The 26,785-nt window shown below is 37.1% G+C and overlaps 3 protein-coding genes across 4 annotated transcripts in view; 1 reads left to right on the forward strand and 2 right to left on the reverse strand.

The window, feature by feature from the left end:
- Window positions 1-1,777: 1,777 nt before the first annotated feature.
- Window positions 1,778-14,988, reverse strand: ppp1cab (protein phosphatase 1, catalytic subunit, alpha isozyme b). The gene is made up of 7 exons (XM_016233607.1): window positions 14,678-14,988; window positions 8,036-8,167; window positions 7,702-7,932; window positions 5,634-5,738; window positions 4,254-4,477; window positions 3,525-3,659; window positions 1,778-3,203 (listed from the first exon to the last, which is right to left on the reverse strand). The coding sequence occupies exons 1-7, from the start codon at window positions 14,730-14,732 to the stop codon at window positions 3,087-3,089; spliced, it is 999 nt and encodes a 332-aa protein (XP_016089093.1). The 5' UTR covers window positions 14,733-14,988; the 3' UTR covers window positions 1,778-3,086.
- Window positions 14,989-15,333: 345 nt separating this feature from the next.
- On the forward strand, window positions 15,334-22,488 carry pelo (pelota mRNA surveillance and ribosome rescue factor). Of its 2 annotated transcripts, none has more exons than XM_016233609.1 (13): window positions 15,334-15,554; window positions 16,371-16,463; window positions 16,578-16,728; window positions 16,961-17,051; window positions 17,840-18,003; window positions 18,242-18,302; window positions 18,386-18,547; window positions 20,211-20,257; window positions 20,678-20,751; window positions 21,683-21,754; window positions 21,857-21,931; window positions 22,023-22,054; window positions 22,138-22,488. In XM_016233609.1, exons 1-13 carry the CDS (start codon window positions 15,514-15,516, stop codon window positions 22,230-22,232), a joined length of 1,158 nt encoding a protein of 385 aa, XP_016089095.1. In that variant the 5' UTR covers window positions 15,334-15,513; the 3' UTR covers window positions 22,233-22,488. The 2 variants fall into 2 exon arrangements, with proteins under 2 accessions (XP_016089095.1, XP_016089094.1); XM_016233608.1 differs by lacking the exon at window positions 20,211-20,257 and adding an exon at window positions 20,532-20,578 and having other exon boundaries at window positions 15,335-15,554; window positions 22,138-22,481.
- A 4,198-nt stretch (window positions 22,489-26,686) lies between these two features.
- Window positions 26,687-26,785, reverse strand: part of LOC107551829 (progestin and adipoQ receptor family member 4-like) — a 4,454-nt gene continuing 4,355 nt past the window's right edge. Inside the window, exon 4 of the mRNA XM_016233580.1 lies at window positions 26,687-26,781. Within this exon, the coding sequence (XP_016089066.1) occupies window positions 26,687-26,781 (95 nt within the window). The remainder of the gene's footprint in view (window positions 26,782-26,785) is intronic.

Genomic DNA, 26,785 nt, shown 5'->3' on the forward strand with positions numbered 1-26,785 from the left:
ATAATTTTTATTTTTTTGGAGAAGAAATGATAGAAATTAACACTTTTATTTAGCAAGGATGATTTAAATTGATCAAAAGTGATGATAAAGACATTTATAATGTTACAAAAGATTTCAATTTCAGATAAATGCTGTTCTTCTGAACTTTCTATTCATCAAAGAAACCTGAAAAAGTTATTTGAAATAGCCTAGTAAAAATATTTCAAAATTTTACTGTTTTGCTGTACTCTGGATCAAATAAATGCAGGTTTGGCGAACAGAAGAGACTGCTTTAAAAAACATGAAAAATCTTACTGTTCAAAAACTTTGGACTGGCAGTGCATAGGCAACTTTAAATTCTCTCAAATTTCTAGCTTTTAATTGACTTAGAAATCAGATAACTGCTGGACAATAACCAATAATAATGATTTGTTTATATATTACAAACACTTTATCACATAAGGCAGAATAGTTTCTATACTGTAATAAATGCTATGTCAGTTAGCACTGCATTGTTCATATACTTTATTACCTGGAGATGACTTGACAAACACAAATAAACCATATATTGTCGCAATCGTATGTTTAATGTCTTCATGTTTCCAAACGTTTCTGTTTTCTGTGAAAACAACTGTTTTCATACAGTGATAGCTGGATGCTTTTGACCATATTAGGAATTTCCTCGTAAGACTTTCTGCGCGAGGCCCTCCGGCTTCGAGTATGAATGAAACATACACTGCACGGAGTGTTTAGCGCTGCATGATGTTCATCTCGCCTTATTCTGGGTCCGAATAAAACATCAGATCATGCACAGACTATAATGTCTCTTTGAATTTAAATCTATATTCATTCACATCGGCTCTTGAATACATATGTGAACACACTTGCCCGAAAAAGTGCCCCGCGTAATCTACGCCCCTGAGCTGGACCAGTATCTGCTCCTTTGTGCAAGGAGAAACACCAATTGGTGCCCCTTTGTCTTCACGGAGGAGAGCAGGTTCACAGAACATGTGACAGAGTAAGAGTATGGAGATGCTGTGGAGAAGCTGCCAGCAACATTATCCAGCATGACCGGTTTGGCAGTGGGTCACTGATGGTCTAGGGAGGAATATACTTGAAGGGTGCTAGCCAACAATACTCTTACAGTTGTTAGGTACTGGAATTAAAACTTCAGTGCCATTCAGACATTACGCTGGCCCTGTGGGCCCTGGGTTCCTCCTGCATGACAATGCCCAGCCTCATGTGGCCAGTGTGTATAGGCACACTCTGGATGAGGAAGACATTGATGCTGATGTATTGGGAGCATCCAAAGCCACCAAACAGCACCACAGACTGTCCAGGAGCTCACTTATGCCCTGATCTAGGTCTGGCAGGAGATCCCCCAGAACACCACCTGCCATCTCTTCAAGAGCATGCTTAGACATTGACAGTATGACTTATATCGAGTTGCTTCGATTAATTTCATGCATGATCAATCAGCCCGTAATTCTATTTCTTTTGATTTTCAGGTTGATGATTTTGGATTCCATTGACCATGGTCACATTTGATTCTCACTTAATTAAATATTGAATGCAAGTAAAGATTTTCATCTTGAATATTTCGTTAATCAAGATCCAATGTGTGATTTAAGTGTCCACTTATCTTTTTTTGAGCAGTGTTCTGGTCAGTCTAAATATTTAAATCTCATAAAACATATTTGGTGGACTTTAAAGTAAGCAGTGGCAATGTGAAAGCCAACGATCATCAGTTTAAGCAAGGAATGGGCCAAGATTGCAGTAGAGAGGTGACAGAAGCTTCTAAGCACTTACAGGCAGTGTTTATTGGATGTTATAAAGAATAAGATTCTGCAACAAAATTTTACTTTTGTGGGTTGAATAAATTTGTAAATGAATATTTTTTAACCAATTAGATATTATCCTCATCAACTTTACATTATCAAAATTATTCAAATGTGTATAAATAAACTTTCTATAATAGTTTACAGATGCCTTTGCTGAATTGTTTTCATGACATTTTGATTGCAACTGTAGCTCTGCCCTGGTAATTAACTTTCTAGCTTAATTGATGAGTAAGATAGCCAATCAGAATTTATAGATATTTATAGATAGAAAAAAACAAGATAAATTTGCACCAGATTCTCACTTTATTGGCTAAATTCATGACTACTTTTAAAAAAAAGAAAACGAAAAAAAAGAAAGAAGTAATTTTAACAGAAAAAGGTGAGCTTTGCAGTTTACAAAGTGGCACATAGCCACAATCACTCCAAAAAAAACAGTGAAAAAAACAGTGCTTTTCTGTGCAAACTGAAACAGCGATGGCACCCACTTTGCAGACATTCACACTTGGTATTCTTTGCACACCATACATGAAAAAAAAAAAAAAAAAAGGCTAGCGAAAAATAAACCGAACCACCAAATTTCCACAGGCCAGGGTAAATACTACCTGAGTGTGCAGTTTGAAGAAGCAAAGGATGCGCCAAATTAGATATGACAAAATGTGCAGGATGCCGTCAATCACTACTGTAAACAGACACGCACTTGGACGAAGTTTCACATTAAAGAGACTGGCAGTGATTTGCACATGTTCAAGAGCACAATCACCTCCTTTCAGATTGCTTTAGAGCTGAAAAGGGAATGGAAAAGTCCGTCCCCACAGCGGGGATCAAAAGCTGGACCCTGAGGCTTGGTCTGAAGAGAAGGGCATCACATAGGTCCAATAAATGGCCTAAAAAGGATTATCATGTTACGGCTGAAGACATGAAGATATATTAGAAGGAAATCAACCAGAACATCTAAAAACGCAGTAAAAGGTGCGCAGTTACCAAAGAGAGAGAGAGAGAGAGAGAAAAGAAAAAATACAAAAATCCCTCACAAACTCGCACAACATTTTCCACAAATACACGCTTTGTTTCACATACAAAAACCAACACACTCCACAAGGGCATTTCAGTCAAGCACACACATGGCCGCTCAGATTCCCAGCAGTCTCATCTTGGAGACAGCTAAAAAAAGCCCTGTACTGATTTGGTGTTTGGAGTTGAAGAGGAGAAGGAAAAGGAGAGGTAGAACGATGGAGAGGATGTATAGGCGCGTTGCAGTAGTTGATGTTATTTCTTTGCTTTGCCGCCCTTGGCTGCGTTTCGTGGAGGAGTTACAGGTCTACCAGTCCCAAATCCTCCTGCACCACCATATGACAGCATCTTCTTCTCCGCTGGTTTCAGAATCTAACAGAAACAGAGAGCCTTAAAAACCATTCATCAGGTACAAATGTATAATGGGGCAAGGCTTAAGAAATCCACTGAATATTTAGATTTAATATTTTGTTACCTATGTAAATAAATCGAGATTGCAAATATTCAACCCAATCTTGTCATTCGGCATGCTCTTTATACACTAACCTCACATTTACAGTGCAAAATGGCATTCAGTATCTAGTTAAATTTAATTGATTTTCTGTAGGAAACTTTTTGCTTTCCAAACTGTGAATTTTGCCCAAAGGTGAGCTACTGGCATCCCTAGTAGCTACTAAAAGAGCACATACAAACCTGAAATGAGCACATCAGGGTCTCATCAACACTCATCATAGCACCTGCGTTGTCAAATTCTCCACAGTAGTTGGGAGCTGAGAAAAGTGTGACTAACTGCCTCTTAGCGAAGAACTCATAGCCATCCTCTACCACCTGTTCAGAGAGCAGAAGATTATGTCACAAATGTTGCACAAAAAGGCCATGTTGCTATCCCTAGTGATGAGCTCTTTCAAAACGCTGCTTTGTGAAGCTTAGAAACCTTTGCGACTCATGTTTTGAACCAGCGATTGGGAGCACACATCAAAATGAAATCAGTCTTTAATGCCATGTCAGCATCTGAGGATGTAACTGGTTTGTAAAAGGAATTTTTAATGCATGTCTGGGCTGAGTTTTCACTGCATTTACACTCTTCTAATCAGCAATCTTCACCAGCGTGTGGCGTTCCGAGTGCTTAGAAACTTCAAAGTTCTTTTAAAAATCTTTTCTCCCATCACTGTTTAAAATAAAGATGCATGAAAACAAGAATGCATCTTTCTCAATCAACGAAAAGAATGAAAATGTTATGAAATAACCATGATATTTCTGGTTTCTCACATCGATCACAGCTTATTAGGCAAAACCAAACAAATTAATCTTAACTAAAAATGTAAAAAAAACCTGCTCTTCAATCCAGATATGGTGCTTTTGTCTACAAAGATACATATATGCAATGCGATGACACTACATTCAATAAACTACATTACTTACCTGGTGGGCCCTACATATGAGGTCCATGTCATGTTTGTGGAGGAACTTGGCCACAACATCAGACCCAAAGGTGAAAGAGACACCACGGTCATTCTCTCCCCAGCCCATGACATCTTTATCTGGGTCAGCCCAGAGCAGATCACACAGCAGACCCTGGTCAGGGACGTCTGTGGGCCTCATCACACGGCGGATCTGTTCCATAGATTGCAGGTCTGGAGAAAGACCTGGGTAAAGGATCATTCAACTGCAGTTTAGAAAGAATCTTTTGAATTCATCCACACTTGTAAGGACATCAAGAACCTCATGTCCACCATTCCCTGACTCTATTTCACAAACCTGCCCATGGGATAAATGCACATTTTACAGGAAAATAAGATAGTGTGCGCTTTACAACACTGCAGACCTTAACAGTATGCTCCGGTTAGGTTCTATTTGTCAAATACAATATTTCACATTTTTGTTATGATGACTCAACTTTACCCACCTTTCAGACCAGGTGCCTGTACCATGAAGCCGGTTTAGCTCGCTAGCCAGGTAAGCTTCAGTTTGGTTTGCGCCAACTCTGGGTTTTAGGCATCATGAAAGTGGCTTGGCTTTTAGTGGTGTTCATCGCCATAGTAACTTACGCTCCACAGCTAACCTGCTCTGGGGCAGGTTATGTTCTGGTTTAGAGATCTCGAACCGAAATTTGACTAATCAGCTTCTAGCTAAGTGACACATCTCTGATGCAATCAAGCCACTCTCCCAATTTTATTTTAAATTAATATATACATACAGATAATATGCAATATAAATACGTTTTAGAATCAATAGCTTTAAACATGACTACCTTTACAACTTTTACTTGCACTTATATGGCAAGATGTTTTCTTTACGTTTTCCTCTTTCAAGGATAGATCGTTTCATCATGCTGTGTAAATGTGTTTAAATTCTTCATATTGTTCAATCGTTGGTAGTGAATCGCTCACAAGACTCAAGACTCTCTCACGAGAAGTGAATCACAGTTTCAAGGCATGTGATTGGCTGTTCATTAATGATGTCACACTTTCATGTGCACATGCTCCATTAACTCCGGATCAAGCCTGAGTTGACAGAGAAAGTTGATTATCAGCATCATGGTATCAACAAAGTTGGATTGGACTGGGTTGATTTTGTCAACTCAAAACGAATCCTGTAACCCCGAGTTTGTTCAGCCACCATCATGGTACAGACCCCTACTCTCTAGGAATTCTGCAACAATGTAAATTCTAATAAAAATATGAACATTTAACATATATAATCATTAACAGAATGCTACATTTCTCCAAAATTACTCCTTCCAGACAAGCATTTGACGATTTTGTAACAGTCTGTGAAGACATTCCAGAAAACTTGACTTACCTCCATGACAACAAAAAATCTTCTCATCCACAATAGCAGCAACTGGTAAGCAATTGAAACAGTCTGTGAATGTCTTCCAAAGCTTGATGTTATACCGCCTTTTACCTGCCCCCCCCCCAAAAAAAACACATGCATGTTCAGATTGCAAACTGGTGACATTCAGAGAGCAGAAGATTATGTCACAAATGCTGCACAAAAAGGCCATGTTGCTATCTCTAGTGATGAGCTCTTTCAAAACGCTGCTTTGTGAAGCTTAGAAACCTTTGCGACTCATGTTTTGAACCAGCGATTGGGAGCACACATCAAAATGAAACACTTAATAGTTCGGTTTGCTTGGTTCATACCAAAATAGCAAATTACACATTTAATCCTGGTTTGCTTAGCATTCACACTGGCAATTTTAACACTGAACCTAAAGATAAAGAAAAAAAACAGAAATAGAAAAAAATATATATTTTCTAATTGAACTTCCAGAATATCCAAAACAATGCTATGTGTTTGGCTAAATGTGCTCATTGTATGTGCGTTAGGGCTGAAAAACTCAATTCGAATTTTGTGCTTAAATATGACCAAAATTCGAATTATATTCGAATTTAAAATGCATAATTTCAGTTAGGGTGAAGAAAAGCTTTTGGCTTCTCTCCTGAGGCCACAAGAGGGCGCATCATTGAAAGCATAAGATCACATGACTATCTGTGAAAAAAAGTGCATAATGTTTAAAATAATGTTTATAAACCAATTATAATTAAGTTGCTTAAACAACTATAAACAAAACAGCATCACGTATGTATGCATAGTTTAATACAAAGGGCGGAAAGCCAATCACACAGAGTACATTTTTCATTTAAAAACATGAGATGCAGTGGGATTGGGGAAAACCAGCCATGAAGTCTTGATATTTTTTTTTTTTTACAAAAGTTAAACTTGCATTAATTTTACATGGCTTTCTAAACATGCGTCTCTTTTGTGCGAGACGCGAGTGCAACAGTAATAGATGTCTGTCTAGAAAAGGTGTGAAATATGCGTTCTGTGTGAACGGCTTGGTTTCGGTTTTGATGTAAACAAGATCTTCTCCGCATTGATGTTCTCTTTTTCTGCTATATTTTAATGAACAACGCAGCAGCGCCGCATCTAGTGGCTTCAACTGTATAGACTAACAAAAACATTATAACGCAACGACACTTACATCGTCATCGCATCTCGTGCGCCGCTGATAAGGCTGCCTTCCTTAACGCACACCTAAAATTCGAATGCAAAAATGTGGATTTTTATTTTAAATTCGATGAATATTCGAAATTCGATGTTTTTTTTTTTGACAGCCCTAATGTGCGTACATTGTGGTATTTATTAGCCGTCAACTCGCGAAGAGCTTAGAAAGTGTTAAGGAGTCAAAACAGTGGCAGGAATTCCTTCATTGCACACAAATGAAGATGCAAGATGAGGTGTTTTAACACCTGTACTGAACTTTAATGAACAAGATCACTACTATGACAGGTAGAACCAGGTATCCTTGATCATTTTGTCCTCTTTAAGGTTAAATGTTACGACTGCACATCCTGTTTTTGGTTTGTTTAGATGTCTTTGGTCTGTGCTGCATTCATATTTGAATCAAACCACACTAGAGCGGACCACCTTTTCAGCAGTCTTGGTCCGCTTGTTTGGTGTGCACCAGGGTTCAGGTGGCAGCATTCACACTTATACAAATAAGAGTTTGTTTTAATCGATCCAAACATGCCGAATGTGAACGCACCCTAAATCATCACTTAATTTTGTGGTTATTCTCCATTTATTCTGTCTGCAAGTTGCATTCCTAAATGCATGCACTCACAGCACATGCAGAGATTGAGTTTGCTGCATTTACTGTGAACTGAGCAGCCCTGAGACATTGAAAACACCAGATCGCAATCTGCTCTGCTCTGATGAGATAGTATCCCCTCCTCCCACATACTCACCCCATTTAACATGGTAAACGTACGGAATAGATATAAGATATAAATGTTTTAACTTAAGCAAAACTTATAGACTTAATAAATAGTCATACTATCCACCCCCATATAAGCATACTCACATTCATCATAAAATCCATATATCCTGTTGATGGAGGCACATTCATGGTTTCCTCTGAGAAGAAAGAAGTTCTCTGGATATTTGACCTTGTAGGCAAGCAGCAGGCAGATGGTCTCCAGTGACTGCTTGCCTCTGTCTACATAGTCTCCCAGAAACAGGTAGTTACTCTCTGGAGGATATCCTCCATACTCAAAAAGCCTGAGCAGGTCATAGTACTGACCATGAACATCACCTGCAGAAAGAAACAGAGTTAATTTATTTTTATTACTTTTTTAACTAGCTTTGTCAGAACTATTTAAAATAAAAACGGAGCATAATGGTTATCAGAACTTTACCACAAATCTTGAGAGGGGCCTCCAGTTCCAGCAGTATCGGCTGACTAAGGAAGATTTCCCGAGATTTCAGACACAACCCACGAATCTCCTGTTCAGTTAACTGAACGTTTTTACCAGGTCTGGAGCCCTTCACTGAAAATTGAGACAGAAAAAAAAAGCATTCATAAAAGCATTATGAATACACATACATATTTGTGTATGTATCGGTATGTGTTTAAAGAACTGTGTTGTGAGGTCTGCTGTTGCATGACAAAAAACAGACAACAAGGCCATCTCATCCGCTTATAAGACGGATGTAATAATAAAATAAAATATTAAATGTGGTGTAACACTAGGTCTATAGTAATCTAATGCAATATTTTAGATTAAATAAACAGCCATGGTATTTTTTTTTAGGGCTGCACCCTAATAGTCGACTAAAATTTTATTAGTCGCTTAAGCCAAGTTCACACTACACGACTTTAAATGTCAGCAGATCGCTGTGCTGTTCAGACTAAATGACTTGATTGCCAGTCTTTAAGTCGTTGTGGTGTTCACACTACGTGACTACGTAAATCAGGGCTCACAAAATCGCAAGCCCGACGTCCCAGGGCTATTGTGTTTTCCAGTCGGGATACCAAAATGTATGACCATCCTGCCCGACGGGCTATCTTGAATAGTGATATAAAATTCCTAACTTGATTTATGTTGTTCACTCGCTTGTAGGGGTGAAACGGATCGTAGTTGATCGTTTGCACTTGTTTCTAAGTCTTGCCGATTTAAACATTCAAGCGTTTTAAAACATTCGTGCACATTCGGAGCTAGCGCGCTGGTTTCTGCGCGCACTCATTCAAAGAGCGAACAGAGAGTCGCGTTTCAGACAATACGCATACACAGAATTAATTCCTCTTTCGTAGTTCTGGGCGGTATGACCAAAAATGTATATCACGGTATTTTTCAAAATTAGACCCATTTCACTGTATATGACAGTGTATTTTATTTTTTTCATGCATGACCGGGTGTTAACCATGTTTTCTACTGATTGAGAGAGGAAATACTGCAGTATATTGACTTAGAATGCCCTATTTTACTGTTATGATGAGTGAATACTATCAAAAAGTACCACACTAAATAGTGACTGAACACGACCCCTTTTAATACATGTTAACCAGGAGTCACTCTCATTTATAATCGCGGCATCGTCTGATAAAATCAACATGCATCCACACTAGTGTTGTCACGGTACCAAAATTTCAGTATTCGGTACCAATACCAGTGAAAATCCACGGTTCTCTGTACCAATTTCGGTAGCAAAGCAAAACACAAAACCATGCTAATTAAAATTTTTTACTACTTTCATTTAATCCAAAATGTGTACATTTAATTTTAAAGGGCTTTTGAAAACCTAGAGCTATTCAGCCAAGAATAGCAACTAAGTTAGCTAAAAAAAAGCCCAGAACTTCTGACTGATACGACACAATGTTAACCATTTGTACATTATCTAACACGCATATTTTAGATTCACAATTCATTTAAAAGCCTCTGGTGTGTAGGAGTTATAGGAGCATTAAATCGTTAATAAAGAATCTTCATTCTAATGATCATTATATTAGCGTTAGACGCGCTTATGCTAACAATGAACTACTCTAATAACCTACATTCAAATTAAAATATTGAATAATATGCAGTGTTTCCCCCAGAATGTGCACTCTATTTGTGGTGGCATATATATGCAAATTCATTCTCTGCCAGCAGGAGGCGCTTGTAGAGCACGAGAGATCAGGTTTCCCCGGTAAGGCTGTACACAAAGCAGTGCTCAGCTCACAAATGCTGCTCATGCATTACAGGCAAGATGAAGTGAAAATGACATCCGTAATTTTCTGAAGACAGTCGTTTCGAAATGCAGTGATATAAAAACACCCGCACCGGACTTCGACTTTGACACGTGCAGTGCTCATCTGCGCACCTTTCGGATAGCGCATCAAGAACCGGGTTGACCGAGTACTCGGTACCACCGGTACTTAAAAAAACCTGGTACTGTAACGGTTTCATTTTTTTTTAGTACCGACTTGGTACCGAAGTACCGGGTCTTTTGACAACACTAATCTACACTAACCTAGAGAGGCTATGCGGTTGTTTTGGCTACATTACTTTTTTGTCTCACGCAGCGCACAAATTTCATTTAGATTGCCGAGTAACAATCTAAAAAAAACAAAAAAAAAAACAAAAAGGAAACGCTGTTTTGCACTCGTTTATTGACGAGTCTGCCGCTCACTGCACAGAACGGACGCCGAGAGAGGTGACACTTCTCCAGGAGAGTCAGACCTCGCATTTTGCGGGACAGCATTGGCGAAATCTTCCAACTGAACCATAGCTGAGGTTTATCCAAAAAAGTCGCTAGGTTTGTCAGTATGAATATTCTATGGGGGGAAAAAACAGCTAAAAGGGTCTGAAAGTTTCTAAATCTAGTGCTAAAGTCGCGCTCGTGTGTGTGTGAGACGCGGGAGCTGATGGCAGGGGGCGGTGGATATTTGTGGCAGTCAGTGTGGATATTGTGGATGAGTTCTTCTGTGTCATCACGTTCTGTTAGTTCTACAGCTTCAGTTTCTGAACTTTCACGCTTAGTAACACATACAGCTGTGCCCTCACCACAGTGCAACATTAAAAAGGGACCCCTTTCAAACAGTGTCGCGTTCCGAACGTTGTTTAAGCAACATACGGAAGTGGTATTGCAGTATTTTAAAAATTCATGACTTGACTAAAACTAAATAGAATAAGGTTGACTAAATATGATAAAAACTAACAAGGACATTTTAGCCCAGGACTAAGACTAAAATGAAAATAGCTGACAAAATTAACACTAATGCGTGCGTATATGCGTTGCTGTTGTGGCCGTTCTTATGAGGCTTTTTTAATAGTGTTCATATCGATATCGGAATTATATTGTATCGACCGGAATTAAGAAATATATCGTGATATACATTTTGGCCATATCGTCCAGCCCTATTGTATAGTATGCCCAACACACTATTAGATAAGATTAAACATAAATGTTATTTTCTGTAGGCCAGGCCTATATGTTACGATGAAATTAGGTGATGCATAAATTGTAGTTGTTAAATAAAAATGTCATTCATATCAATCACAGTACATTGACTGATTTGTTGAACGTCCAACCTTGTAACCATGTAATAATTATGTTTAAATAAGCCTGGTGTAAACATTAATATGAAAGTCAGTAACAAATCACACAAACTAAAGTAGATTGCAGAAATATAAAAACAAATCTGTTGCTTTACCACACTACTTTAGGTAATTCAAAGTCACTGTAATAAACATGTACACTGCACTTTTTAAACACTGTCTGTTAACTTTAGACCAGTGGTTCTCAAACTTTTTTGGTCGCGCCCCCCTTTAAACCTATAAAAAAAATCTGCCCCCCTTTCCCGAATCCCCATCCCACCTCAGACTACCAAATAATCTCACTAAACATTATGAAAAATGTATACTTTTTTTAATAAAAAAAAACCTACAGGGAAAAAAACACCTGCATCACTTGAAACATTGAAAAATAGCATAGAGAGAATAACTTATTATTCTCTCTCTGTTATTTATTTTTTGTGGGTTTCATGCTGTCCGCTGAGGCATAGGACACACACAGGCTTTCCTCCTCACCAACAACATTAAACACCGTGTATACACCGGACGCGAGCGGCAAAATACAGTAGAAACCATTATAATCAGTGATGCTGTGTACACTGGATGTGGTGCGACATTAAACTGATGCCTTTTTCTATTTATGACGTACTGACACAAAGTTAAAATGATTTGCAACGGTCGCTTTGTACAGTGTAGAGCTGTTGTGGCCTGCGCTCGACTTGAAGCAGCGCTGCTTAGACCGATGGGTGTGTCATCAAAGTACTGCGAGAGCTATAAGAGAGCGCGGACATCTCCTTATGCTTTCTCTCGCCGTACTTTGATGTCATACACCGATCATTCTTCAAGTCGAGCACACCTCTTTACTCTCGCGTGTCACAAACTTATTATTCTCTCTCTGTTATTTATTTTTTGTGGGTTTCATGCTGTCCGCTGAGGCATAGGACACACACAGGCTTTCCTCCTCACCAACAACATTAAACACCGTGTATACACCGGACGCGAGCGGCAAAATACAGTAGAAACCATTATAATCAGTGATGCTGTGTACACTGGATGTGGTGCGACATTAAACTGATGCCTTTTTCTATTTATGACGTACTGACACAAAGTTAAAATGATTTATTGTGAATAAAATATAAGTTTATGAGATTTGTAAATTATTCCATTCCTTTTTTTCTCACAATTTGTACAGTGTCCCAACTTTTTTGGAATTGGGTTTGTATATAAAACAAAAAGTACTGATAAGAATACCGTTAAAGTACCGAATCGATAAGCAGTATCGGTAAGAGTAGTAATACCGTTAAAACCTTAACGATACCCATCCCTAATGGTAAGGGGCGTAGCATTTCCATCACACGGTTGAGGTATTCAGCCAATCACAACGCACTGGATAGCTGGCCAATCACAGCACACCTCACTTTTCAGACCGATGAGCTTTGTTAAAATCGACGCGTTTCAGAAAGGCAGGGCATAGAGGAGAAACATTAATGTACAGTATGTGGAAAATAATGTGTTTTTTTAACCATAAACTGCATAAACACATTTCATTACACCAAATACACAAAATAATGTTCTTTTTAGCAACATCATATGACCCCTTTAACATAGATTTGCATTTAATCCTGAATTACCTATGCATAATCTGGTTATAATTTTTTTCTCTTCTTAGTAATACTGTGCCATCTTACTACATAGTACATAACCTACTTTCCCTTGTATCTTAGCCTCTTTGCCTACCCCTTTGTTACCCTCCACTTGACTGATAACACCGAAGATATTTCATATACTATGCCTTGGGCAGCAGCGAGCCTGCACAAATAACTCCTCTCTCAATGTTTACCTCCTCCAACCACTGAAGAGCCAGAAGAATTGCAACAACAGACTAATGCTCTCTTCCTTATGATAGCCTTTTTGGTATATTTTTGTTTGATGTACTTATTAACAATATACTCAAATTAAAGATTTTTTATTTCCCTTGATTTTAACTAATAGGCTTGTAGGGGCAATGTTGGACATTGAAGCATCACGGTGGAACTCAGGCAATGACACTTTGATTATATTTCCTATCATCATGACTGTTGTTGATGTGTTAATATCAGAGGCATTTTTCCCTTCTCTACTTGTCAATCGAGCATAAGCCTTAAAAGGGTCACAATTCAGGGCGCAGGGGCGGAGCCAGGGGTGGCCGTGGCCCCCACTGACGAAAGCTTGGCCACCCCACTCAAAACTGCAGTTTTTGTCCCTTTTTTTCTTGACAAGAAATGCATTTATTAAGATGTGGAACCGCCGTATCTCTTTATGACCACATCAAACAGGAGAATTTTCAGACACGCAATTCAGCTTCACCTCAGCGTCAAGCTACAGCAGCCAAATGAGCTGCAGTAGAACAACTGTCTGATGAGATGTTGTTAGACTATGTCAGTAAAACACACTTTCCTGTCTAATCAGCCGTTTTACTGTGCTCACGGCGCACATGCTTCAACAGTATGCAAATATGTGGCACATGCTCTATATCACTTCATCATAAATAACCTGCACAAGAAACTACGGGCATACATAGTTCTGTCGTCAGCGTCATGAAATTACCAAAAAAGGCGATTAAAGCTGCAAACTGCATGTATACGCAGCACACAAGAATGTCTCTCAAATGCATGTACTAAAATATATTCTGCAATTCGAGATCGAATCGAGATCACAATCGGATATGTATTTTTTATTTGTAATTTAATGCAAAAATAAATGTGAGCACAGTGCACTTATACTAGAAAATATGTGAAAATAAAACCATTTAAATGCATAAAAATAACTAATTTTATTATTTTTGTCTACTGTTGACTTCCTACCTTTTTCACATTTTTATCACTATCTCATGTCTCATTCATGAGGATGCAATGTTGGAGAGCAAGCATTTAGGAGTTTTGAGAAACTGAATGAGCAATAAATCTATAGTGAGCCCCTTTATTAAAGTACCTGGAGGTGAGGAATAATAAAAAAAAAAGGTCATATTCACTCAGTATTACTTGATCTAATTCACAAATATCTCAATTACAGTTAAGTAGAAATTAATTGTACTCAGTTGTTTTTAGGCCCTAAAACAGTCCAGTACATTATAGTCAAACACCTTTTTATATTGAAATAATGAAATAATGAATTTCTGTGCCACCCCAGACTGGTTGCTGGCCCCTCCTTGGCCACCCCTATGAAAACAGGGGGTCAAAATTTGGTATAACACCTGTGATACTGTTTCCTAGTTGCGTTCTCCGTTTCCGAACGAGACGACTGACGCACTGCGCATGCGCTGAAGTTTTGTTCGGATTTCATGTAATAAGCATGCGAATAGGATTGATAGGGTCACGTACTTAAACCCAATACTACATCGCTACATATACATTCGATTGCAGATAACGAAATGAACAAATAAAATCATACGTTTTCAGACGCATAATCGCTATGTAACACGATAAAACGGAACAGTTTGTAATAAGAAAGAATAACGTTTATTACCCTCCAAAAGGCGCTGGATGATCGAATCGATGTTTAACTTGTCAGAATCAGCCATTTTGTCGCTCGCTGGAGATTAGCCGGCTAACAGAGACAGGAACAAGACGACCCAGGAAACCGCCCAATAATACAATTACACGAAAACTTAAAAACAAACCTCTATTTAAAAAAAAAGTCACACTACTGATAGTATTCCTGAGTTCATATTATGATGGTATTGCCGCGAATGGTCCCTTCAGTAGTTCGTTGTCTGAGGTAAACTAGTACCACGACCGCTGACGCTTGTAGGAAACGCCGAAGGGGCGGGGTAGACACTAAAGTGCGTATCTGATTGGTTATTCTCGGTTTATGACGACCGCTTCAAATGCAGATCCGAAAAACCAATAGGATATTCTGTGTGTCAATCTGGTTAACAAGCAAATTAAAACCACATTCATCAGTGTATAATCTCAGATTCACCGTATAAACGCGAAACACTGTTAACCCTCGTTATTATAGCGATGTAAAACATTTCTCAGGTTGGATGGTTTATTTTCTTTATTAACACCGATTGCTAATTATTCATAAAATGTACTGTTAAAGAATACATTCGAAATATAAATGAAATATAATGTATTCGTTCTTCCAACATACGGAAGTAGCCAAAGATGACGTAATGACGCAATCCATCAGCTATCTGACGCAAACAGAAAGCGACAGTTCGAATCGTCCGATTCATTCTAAACGGGCAGAATGTGCCACTGCTGATGCGGAAACATCACCCAAATCGACGATTACATGGAATAGAACACTCACAATCAAATATGCAGTTTGGTTTTGAATAGCTAACCTCTTTGACCATGAAGTTGGTTCATAAAGACATCGAGAAGGATAATGCCGGGTAAGTGCTCTCGGTACAACGCTTTTGGACATCATGTGCGCATTCTGAGTGCTGTGGTAGTTCCATGATGCAGTGGTGGTATCATACGGCAACAACTGGGTACTTTGGTATGAATACAATTACGTGTAATTATTCGTTGTTTGTCGAGCTGACTTGAAAAGCGCCTGATGCTGTCATTGTTAACCCAGTGCTTTGTTGGCAAACTTGGCATGATTGTTTCACAAACACAATATTGCCACAGCCCAAAAATTGCGTTTGTCTTTCCTGTAGCGCCTTCTATTGACAGATTGTGGCTAGTTGTGTGCCAAGTTATTTTGTTTCAGGTAATATTTGCATTATTTCAAGTAATAAATTCATTCACTCCATACACGCGCATACATTTTTGCTAATTTTCCAGCACAGAACTAGTTAAATTCGCTAATAAAGTAAATGTGGTCAGTTTTGATTTCATATGGACTTACTCTGACTTTTTCTTCAGCTGACTCGTATAACAACCATGTAGTTGTTGGATTGAGTTCAGATTTCATATAAAAAAAAAAAAAAAATGTAGTGATATATAAAATAGATGTGACATTAAATAAATAGTGTAAGTAAAATGTTTATGATATCATTCATGTCAGATTTTAATTATTTTGTTATTGAAAAAATAAAGCCGATTTCATAATTTCAGTCAGATTGAAGCAGTACTTAGAAAATAGCTGCCCTAGTGCAGTCTCAAGAGTGAACTGACTTGCCTTGCCTTTACAGTTAAACAGCAAAGTAGGCAACACAAAAGTGAAAGTTTCTGTCTTCTGTTTCTGATTAAATTTTTTTTAGTCAGGTGACACTAATACCTGAGGAAGCAGAGGATATGTGGCACACCTACAACCTGCTGCAGGTGGGCGACAGCCTCAGAGCCTCAACCATCAGGTCTGTCCCTTTTTTTTACGCCATACTGACCTCCATCTTTTACCAGTTTTGTTTGATCACGCTTATTATCTGAGATGTTTCTACTCCGTGAAAACAATCTGATGTCACAAACAGGAAAGTGCAGACAGAGTCCTCCACAGGCAGTGTGGGCAGTTCACGTGTGCGCACCACACTGACTTTATGTGTGGAGACGATAGACTTTGATTCCCAGGCCTGTCGGCTCAGAGTCAAAGGAACAAACATCCAGGAGAACCAGTATGTGAAGGTCAGAGTGCATTTAGAAATGTATAGATTGCTTTTTAGAATTTTTAACTTCACATTTTTTTTTTCATATTTCAAAGGTTTGTTGCACTTATGACATGCAAATGTATGATATAAATAGTGTGTTGACATTTGTGCCAACTTCAAGTATAGTAATTTATATTGACCCTCGGGGAATATTCCGTTTGTTAATTTAGCCTAAATGTGAATGCTTTTTTCTCTTGTGTCATATGTAGATGGGTGCCTATCATACCATTGAACTGGAGCTCAACAGGAACTTCACTCTTGCCAAAAAAGTCTGGGACAGCGTGGTGTTAGACAGAATTGGTAATGTGTTGGTGTTTTTTTTAGCATGTTTTCTGACTAAAATGAGCTTTTCTGACTAATAACTATTTCACATACTATGTAACAATGTTTAAAAAAGATTAATGACAAAATTATGAAAAAAAAAAGGATTACATGTTTTCTTTATTATTTTATAATATTTATAATATTTTTTTTATAATTTTATGTTGGCATCCAGGTTTGAAAACAGGAATACATTTTTTTCTTTAAAATACAAAAATATATATTTTGCAAATAAATCGCACTGCTTTCTTCTTTCATGCAGTGAAAATGGATGTTGATCACCTCTATCAAGCTCTAATTTAAAAAAATTTGTAATTCGTCCCATCTGTTTACAATCGTCTGTTAAGACACATCTCGTATCTGGGATCTTTACAATAATTTCCCACCCAAACTAAAATTAAAATAGATAAAAATGTGAAAGTGACTTTTTAAAGCTACCATGGTAAAAAGGATGGTTTTAATGCTTTCCAGACCTAGAAGGCAAGTAGGTACTTTTACTATTGCTATTATGTTAGCATTTACAGACACTTCAGCTTCATAAGGATGCTATGTAAAGAAACATGACGTGTGCCTTCACCTTATTGTGTCAGAAACGGAGCTGAATTTAGTAGTTGTACTTCACCAAGTATCGTAATGGCTTGACAGCTGCAGTCACCATTCACTTTCACTGCATGGCAGAGAGCAGACATGAGCATACTAAAAGGTTAATGAATCTGATCCAGCTCATCGCTAGTTTATTTGAACCCCGATTCTTCCCTCATCAATAGAGCAGGCATGTGACCCCGCTCAGAAAGCAGATGTGGCTGCTGTTGTGATGCAGGAAGGTCTGGCCAATCTGGTTCTCGTGACTCCAGCCATGACCTTACTAAGGGCAAAGGTTGAGGTCACCATCCCCCGCAAGAGGAAAGGCAGTTGTGCTCAACATGACAAGGTGAGCCAATAAACTTGTGACAATAAATCTGAAAATGCATTTAGGTGTTTATCATTATATGAGCTAATGATTGTTAGCAATAGATGTATCTTTTTTTTTAAAAACTGTAATCCATGAATCTAATCCATTAGAAATACAATAGATGCAACTATTGTTTCTACATGTTTTGCAATAGATGCTTCTCAGTTGCTGCATGTATATTTCAAAATATGCATACAGTGATAGTGTTCTCTTTCAGGCATTGGAGAGATTTTATGAGGCTGTCATGCAGGGCATTCTTAGACACTTCAATTTTGATGGTAATTTTTTTTTTAATTCAGATAATAAGGATGGACAATGGACAAATAAATACTGATATTTTTGTTGCATTTGTGTTTTTTAGTGGTGAAGTGTATTCTGGTGGCCAGTCCTGGATTTGTGAAAGATCAGTTCATCTCATACCTGTTTAAAGAGGCTGTGAGGCAAGACTGCAAAATTCTCCTGGAGAACAGATCCAAATTCATGGTGGTGCACTCCTCATCTGGACACAAGTATTCACTCAAAGGTCAATACTCTGTTCACCTTTCAAAAGTGAAGATGTGCAAAACTTTCATAATTGACTAGTAGGCTTGCCAGATTTTGCTGGGATAAGGGAAAACATGAATAAAATGTACAGTTCTTCAAGGAATAGAATAGCGTTACATAATGTAAAGTCACCTAATGAAATGTTTGTGACTCATTAAACTATAAAATAACTAAATGTTACAAATAATCTGCTTTTCAAAGTCAGGACCATTATCGGATGAAAAGAAGAGTCATCTCTTTTGCAAGACGGTTGAGGTCTAGTGAACAATACACAATTTGATCTGATCAGTTTAATCTTTCAGTTTCGTTTTAATTTTTAGTTAAAGTAAATAAAAACTACATAAATTGTAAGTTTCAAAAATTAAGCTGTCTTTTGTTATGTAGGCTCTTGGGCACTGAATATTTTCCTCATAGCACCATCTTGCGTTCAACCTTTGGTATAACTGGTATATTTGGCTTGAATGTGGGTACTGTACCAGCTATATATGCTAATATATAATGCTAAGTGCTGTTTTAATATGATAACTAACAGATATTATGGAATTAAATAAGCAAAATTATTTGTTACGCAAAATATTCATATATTCTTATTTAAATGACGCTCCAATGTAGTGGTGCAAAATTTTGGAATATGTTGCATTTCGACTGCAACTATTTTAATTTTTTTTTAAATGCTCAGACATTTTGACAGACACCAAGTGAGCAAATAACACTACATCATTCATGCCACAAAACTGGTAAATAAAAACTACATAAATTGTAAGTTTCAAAAATTAAGCTGTCTTTTGTTATGTAGGCTCTTGGGCACTGAATATTTTCCTCATAGCACCATCTTGCATTCAACCTTTGGTATAACTGGTATATTTGGCTTGAATGTGGGTACTGTACCAGCTATATATGCTAATATATAATGCTAAGTGCTGTTTTAATATGATAACTAACCGATATTATGGAATTAAATAAGCAAAATTATTTGTTACGCAAAATGTTCATATATTCTTATTTAAATGACGCTCCAATGTAGTGGTGCAAAATTTTGGAATATGTTGCATTTCGACTGCAACTATTTAAATTTTTTTTAAATGCTCAGACATTTTGACAGACACCAAGTGAGCAAATAACACTACATCATTCATGCCACAAAACTGGATTCTGCATCGAAACATTAAAAATTGGTGAAATCTGTCTCATTCACTAACCAAGTGCAAGCACAAATTTGTGTACGATATCTACATATAACGTTTTCTCAAACTTTAATAATAAAATTTACTGTAAATGTATGAAACTATAGAACAACTGAAACTGCTCATTGGCAGAAAGTCACATTCTTGTGGTGCCTTTATAAATGTTAAAATTATGATTTTATGCAAATATATTAAATCTTACATCTATCATTGTGTGGCAACCTTTTATATGGGTATAATTTGGACACATTTTATGCAAATTACTAACCTTAGACATGCATGAAAATATTAAATAATTGAATATGCTTAATATGCAATTAAAAGAGCAAAAAAGTACATACTGAGAGGGAAATTGTCATCAAAATTTCATATTTACATTTGTGTATCTGCATTTAAGTTTTTTTTTTCTTCATTGTTGTTTTAATGTGACAATATAAATGTGAGATTTTAATTCTACAGAAGTGCTGTGTGATCCAGCTGTCACTGCCCGATTGTCTGACACCAAGGTGACTAAATTTGGATTTGTACATTTGCACAAATAGCTTGTAGCATTGCCATCACAGTGTGATGATTAATACTGGGTGATGTTTTTTTCTCTGTTTTAGGAATATTAAATAATTGAATATGCTTAATATGCAATTAAAAGAGCAAAAAAGTACATACTGAGAGGGAAATTGTCATCAAAATTTCATATTTACATTTGTGTATCTGCATTTAAGTTTTTTTTTCTTCATTGTTGTTTTAATGTGACAATATAAATGTGAGATTTTAATTCTACAGAAGTGCTGTGTGATCCAGCAGTCACCGCCCGATTGTCTGACACCAAGGTAACTAAATTTGGATTTGTACATTTGCACAAATAGCTTGTAGCATTGCCATCACAGTGTGATGATTAATACTGGGTGATGTTTTTTTCTCTGTTTTAGGCAGCTGGAGAGGTTAAGGCTTTGGAAGACTTTTACAAGATGCTTCAACAGGAGCCTGATCGAGCTTTCTATGGGTGATCAAAATCACTACTATTTAAATAAGTCATTCCTGTCAGTATCACACACCATCTCAATGAGAAAAAAACTAAAACATTCATAACACTTTATTTTGATAGTCCACTTTAGACATTCTACTACTGTAAGCAACTTTGCAACTACACGTCAGCTACCAGTCAGAGTATTAGAAGACTGTTTAATATCTGCTAACACTTTATTTTGATGGTCCTCCATCAGACATTCTACTTACTGTAAGTAACTTTGCAAATATTTGTCAAATTATTCTGCTAACCCTAACATATGTCTATTAATACTCCAATGAGAGTTAGTTGATATGTAGTAGCAGAGTTTTTTAACTAAATTTGGATTTGTACATTTGCACAAATAGCTTGTAGCATTGCCATCACAGTGTGATGATTAATACTGGGTGATGTTTTTTTCTCTGTTTTAGGCAGCTGGAGAGGTTAAGGCTTTGGAAGACTTTTACAAGATGCTTCAACAGGAGCCTGATCGAGCTTTCTATGGGTGATCAAAATCACTACTATTTAAATAAGTCATTCCTGTCAGTATCACACACCATCTCAATGAGAAAAAAAACTAAAACATTCATAACACTTTATTTTGATAGTCCACTTTAGACATTCTACTACTGTAAGCAACTTTGCAACTACACGTCAACTACCAGTCAGAGTATTAGAAGACTGTTTAATATCTGCTAACACTTTATTTTGATGGTCCTCCATCAGACATTCTACTTACTGTAAGTAACTTTGCAAATATTTGTCAAATTATTCTGCTAACCCTAACATATGTCTATTAATACTCCAATGAGAGTTAGTTGATATGTAGTAGCAGAGTTTTTTACTATAGTTAGTAGAATGTCATTCTTGAGACATGATCATTTATAAGAGTATTTGCATCTATTAAAAAAGCTTTTGCTCTGTACAGATTGGCTCATGTGGAAAGAGCGAGTGAAGCTTTGGCTGTTGACATCATGCTGATCAGTGACCAACTATTTAGGTACATTTAAAAAGTAATCAAATCCATATGTAATGGTCTATTCTGTTTTAATTGTGTACTTCGTATAAAAATATGTATTTTATTTTTTCTTCTCCATGACAGACATCAAGACATAGCCACTCGCAGCCGGTATGTTCGGCTTGTAGACAATGTGAAGGAAAATGGAGGAAATGTCAGGTATTCAAATTGTGTATGGTCATATTCTTATGCTATCTGTGTTATACAAAATATTTTAGCTCTTTCCTTCTGTTTAATAATATGTTTTTAGAATATTCTCAAGCCTACACGTATCTGGAGAACGTAAGTTTCTTTTCTATAGTCTTTGTTTCAGAGAATTATTTTGGATCGCCATGTGACTGACATGGTGTGATTTGTCTCTGTAGAGTTGAATCAGTTGAGTGGAGTGGCGGCCATCCTGAGGTTCCCCATCGCTGATGTGTCTGAAGCTGAGGAGGACAGTAGCTCTGATGAAGACTAACATTATGCTCTCATGCAAAAGGATTTGGTATGAAAGAGCGGAAATGCTTCACAGTTAGAACTAAATGGAATGAGACTCTATTATGGCCTTAATAAAGGATTTGAAATCAGTTGAAACATCACAAAACACAGTGACAATTATGATTATTTGAAATGATTATTAAGCAGAAAAGCAGCGCTCTGAAGAATGTTAAAAAGTATTGAACGTCATTACTTTAGTAATCCTTGTGTGCTGTCTTATCAAAGACGCATATTAATCCACATTGCAAAGTGGGTACTCTGCAGTCATTGAAACATCATTTATTTGTAAATAATTGCAAATTAATTTTTAAGGCATTACAGAGCTGTGGATGATTTGGATAGTTTGGACACAGGTACTTGGATACTGCAGCGCATCCTTGCAATGCACTCTTTTCAGAGAAGATCATTTGCAAACATAAAACAAACCAAACTAAGGAAAAAAATGTGCAGGTTTGGATAACTAACAATCCCAACGAGCCAGGTTTGAAAATGCCTCTAGCACTAGTGTAGCCAGAAATTACAATGTGGGTGGGCCCAGAGAAATTGGGTGGGCCTAGCCTAAAATCGCAACTATAATCAAAATAGGCCTTCACCTTATTGTGTGAGAAACAGCTGAACTAACAGCTACACAACTAATAGTTACACCTGCTTGAATACACATCACTGTTTAATCAGAGCATAAGCCTGTATGTCATTATAGGCAGTGTTAAGAACATAACGATAAGAACAGCATGAGCACAGCGGCCACACCACACGTGCATGCATCAAATCAGCAGGACAGTAGCTAGTAGTACAGTAGTGGACAGTTTGTAACCATCAGTGTTGGGGAAAGTTACTTTTAAAAGTAATGCATTACAATATTGTTACTCCCTAAAAAAGTAATTACGTTACTTAGTTACTTTTTATGGAAAGTAATGCATTATATTACTTTTGCATTACTTTCGCGTTACTTTTTAAGTATAAGCAGGGCTTGATTGTTTTTAATATAAGAAGTTCTATTTATAGCAAATATAAAAGCCCTTTCAGACTAAAAAGTGTAATGAATAAACCTCAGGCTGAAGCAAAAGTAAATTCGCGTCTGTACAGTAGAACGCAGGAGAAGAAACACTCTTCAGCAATAAAAAAATAAAGCACAATTGTGAAGTCATTTTTGCTTATTAGTATGGTTGAACTGGATCATCAAAGGTCAGCAGCAAAGACCTTGGTTAATAAAATGGGATTAGATACATTTGTGTTATTTAACATATTTAATTATTGCAGGTTTGCGTCATATTCTGAGTTTGCATTTCACTGTTTTAATTCATTTTGATGAATACTAAATCTGTTTTTTTGTGAGTGGGATGAATTAATGCACATTCACATTTAGTCTAGAACTACAGTAACATCATGTTCACACAGCACACAATGTCTCTGTACTCCCGATTTCTCCCAATATGGGGACAGGAGAGCTGTCAGTCAATACATGGGAAAACAAAGTAACTGGCATTACTTTTTTGAAAAAGTAATTATAAGATATTTTCTTGTAAATTAAAAAAGTAATGCGTTACTTTACTAGTTACTTGAAAAAAGTAATCTGATTTTGTAACTCGCATTACTTGTAATGAGTTATCCCCAACACTGGTAACCATGCTTGGTCATAGTCTGGCTCAGCGGCCACATAAACAAAATAAACAACAGGCAACTACATAGTAGTAAAATGTAGATTCATGGCGTGTAGGGGAGGTAGACGCTGGAGAATGGAGCGCTGCTGGTGATGGAGAAATAGGTGAATTAACGTTAGCACTAGCAGTCGCAGAGCTGTTCAGCTACTTGAGTGTGGAATACGCAGGGGACGTTTCATTCATACTCTAAGCCGGAGGGCGCTCTCTTGCGCAGAAAGTACAAAACGGACTCAGAAGTAACGTGACGTGCCAGGAAAACCCTAATATGGACAAAGGCATGTATAATGGCATCCTGCTGTAGCTTAGCGGCAAGGAGCTGTTGGCAAACTTATCTTCATCATTATATTGCAAACAAGAATTAAGAAAAAACACAATTTATTTTTTATAGGTCAAGTATTGTGATTATTGTAACAGAATTCACAATGATTGGGCTACCTTGTGAAGCAAATGACTGGGTGGGCCTGACTGACAGGTGGGTAGGCCCAGGTCCACCCGTAGCTACGCGACTGGCCCCTAGTGAATGGTCAACTCTTTTTCTATATGCACTACTCGGAACACCCATTCGTTCTAATTTTGAAATTCGTTCTCAGAGGTGATTGGAGTGTATTTAGAAATTGCTATGCATATTTGACCAATCATCAACGTCACAGTTTGTTACACACGGAAGTGGTGGCAAACAAGTGGTCACAGGTTGTAAAACACAATGCTGTAAAATCTATTTACAATGTCACACACATTTTAGTCTCCAATAGCAATACAAATACGTATGTAGCTCATGTTTTATAGTGTGTTCAAGTCATGTAGGAAAGATCGCTTTTATGAATTTAATGCGCATAAACAGCACCACAAAGCCCTGCGGTTTCAAGTTGGGGGCATGTTGGTGGAAAAAAAACATGTCGAATACAATAGATTCAGAATCTATATTGACTATAGATTTGTTGAAATTAAGTTATTTCATTTACAATAAAAATAGCAAAGGTGCATGTACAAAATATGATTGTACTGTGCAATTACAATAGAATATATAATATTCAGTTTACAGCATCTTCATAATTGAACAAAACCTTAAAAAAGCAAAAATACACCTAAAAATCTAAATGTACTTCCTTCATTCAGCATTTTGTAGAAGTAGAGTTAAAAAATCTTGCTTAATATTTTTGAAGATAAGGTTCATTGCTATATTGCGCCGGCCAAAGTGACTTGATTGCACCAGACATGGTAATTACTACTTCCCAGCTCGTAAATATCAACTTCCCAGGAGGACTTGAACAGATCAGCTGTCATGGCAGTAAGCTCTCATCACAATAAGCGTGTTGCCATGAAAATGTTTAAATAAGACATCTCTCACAAATTAATTTATTTGTATAATAATCTATACACTTAGTTGCAGTTTCACTGCAGTAGCAGTCTAATAGCACAGACAGTGGACAAAAGATACTTTCTAGTGGGCATGTGTCGACAGTTTGTGTTCACTTGGATCAGTTGGAGTATACTTTAAAAGGCTGTGCATTTGGCTGTATTTTAGCATTTGTGTCAAAACTGAAGTATACTTAAACTGGGCTTAAAGCGACTCCAACGTTGAGTAATTTCTTATAACATCCATAAATTAACACTAAACCTCAAATTACATCTGAATTTAGTCGTTTACTGAACATAAAATATTTGTGTAGTTGTCACTGCGATAAAATCATGGTCCAACGGACGTCTTTTTTGTTTTAAGGAATGTGTGAGTAGTTGACATCATTATTTTGTGCTTTCAACAGTGTATGTTGTTATGTTTATAGCTCATTTTTCATTTTATGCACATGCCATGAGGATGAATTTGACTGTCAGCCTCCTGTGAAAGTGTCACCACCATGATGGTAAGGTGTTAAAAGAGCAGATACTCCGATCTCTACATATGGCTCGGGTACCACTTTATTTATTTTTATTTTTTTTCAATGTGTTGTCAAATTTTACAGTGTTAAAAATTGAAAATATAAATGCATACTCTCAAAATGTAAACAGATTTCCCCACGTGTGCCCAGATGGTATACTTCAGTGATTTACAGAGAAAGACTTTCAAAGACCTTCGAGTCCAGCTTGTTTAATTCAAGTAATGTTTTATGCTGACATACATTTCAAATTTGCTCATAGGTAGCACCATGTAAATAGAAAGCACCAGATTTGTTAACAGTAGTGCCATCCAGAATACAAACATCTGGATCTGATTTCCGAAACTTAAGTGCATTATATCACTTCAGAAGGATAAAGTGCATTATTTCACATTTCATTATTCAATATTTTGACAAAAACGTCACCAAAGAAAGTTTTCAAGAAACAAAAATTGTACACCTTTTTGAAGAGCTGTCGCAAAGCTTTACTTTTTTTTTTAAGGATTTGTACCATGGTATTCTGTTTCTCATTTCTAAAATGGGTTGTCTGTCCTAATATGGCAAACAGCAGGAAAATTAGTGTCAAGTACAAATAGTGTACAGTGCAACTAACCATATGGTTGTGCGTGCATAAAATAGTAAAATATTCGATTATCAACCTTTAAAAGCTAACAGACTCCTTCCCTGTCTTTTGTTATCAACATCCAAGGTTGTGTGCAATTAACATCTGTAGTGCAAATTCATGCCACTTGGTAGCTATATGATGTATTTCAAAGAAAGTACCATGGCATTAACAACTGATATCACCACTTTACCATAGTACCCTCACACTTTGGGTTTTACAGTAATGACCCTGCAGTTCTTAAATATCATGATGACGTATCAGTCTGGAAGTTTATTCACCGGGACAGTGATATCCCTTTAACCATGTTAAATCCTCCAGCATGCCCCAGTTTAAGTACATAATGGACAGGATGACCATGATGTGCATAATCTGG

Source organism: Sinocyclocheilus grahami, unplaced genomic scaffold, assembly GCF_001515645.1.
Source record: "Sinocyclocheilus grahami isolate Dianchi unplaced genomic scaffold, SAMN03320097.WGS_v1.1 scaffold435.1, whole genome shotgun sequence".
In the NCBI taxonomy this organism is placed as follows: domain Eukaryota; kingdom Metazoa; phylum Chordata; class Actinopteri; order Cypriniformes; family Cyprinidae; genus Sinocyclocheilus; species Sinocyclocheilus grahami.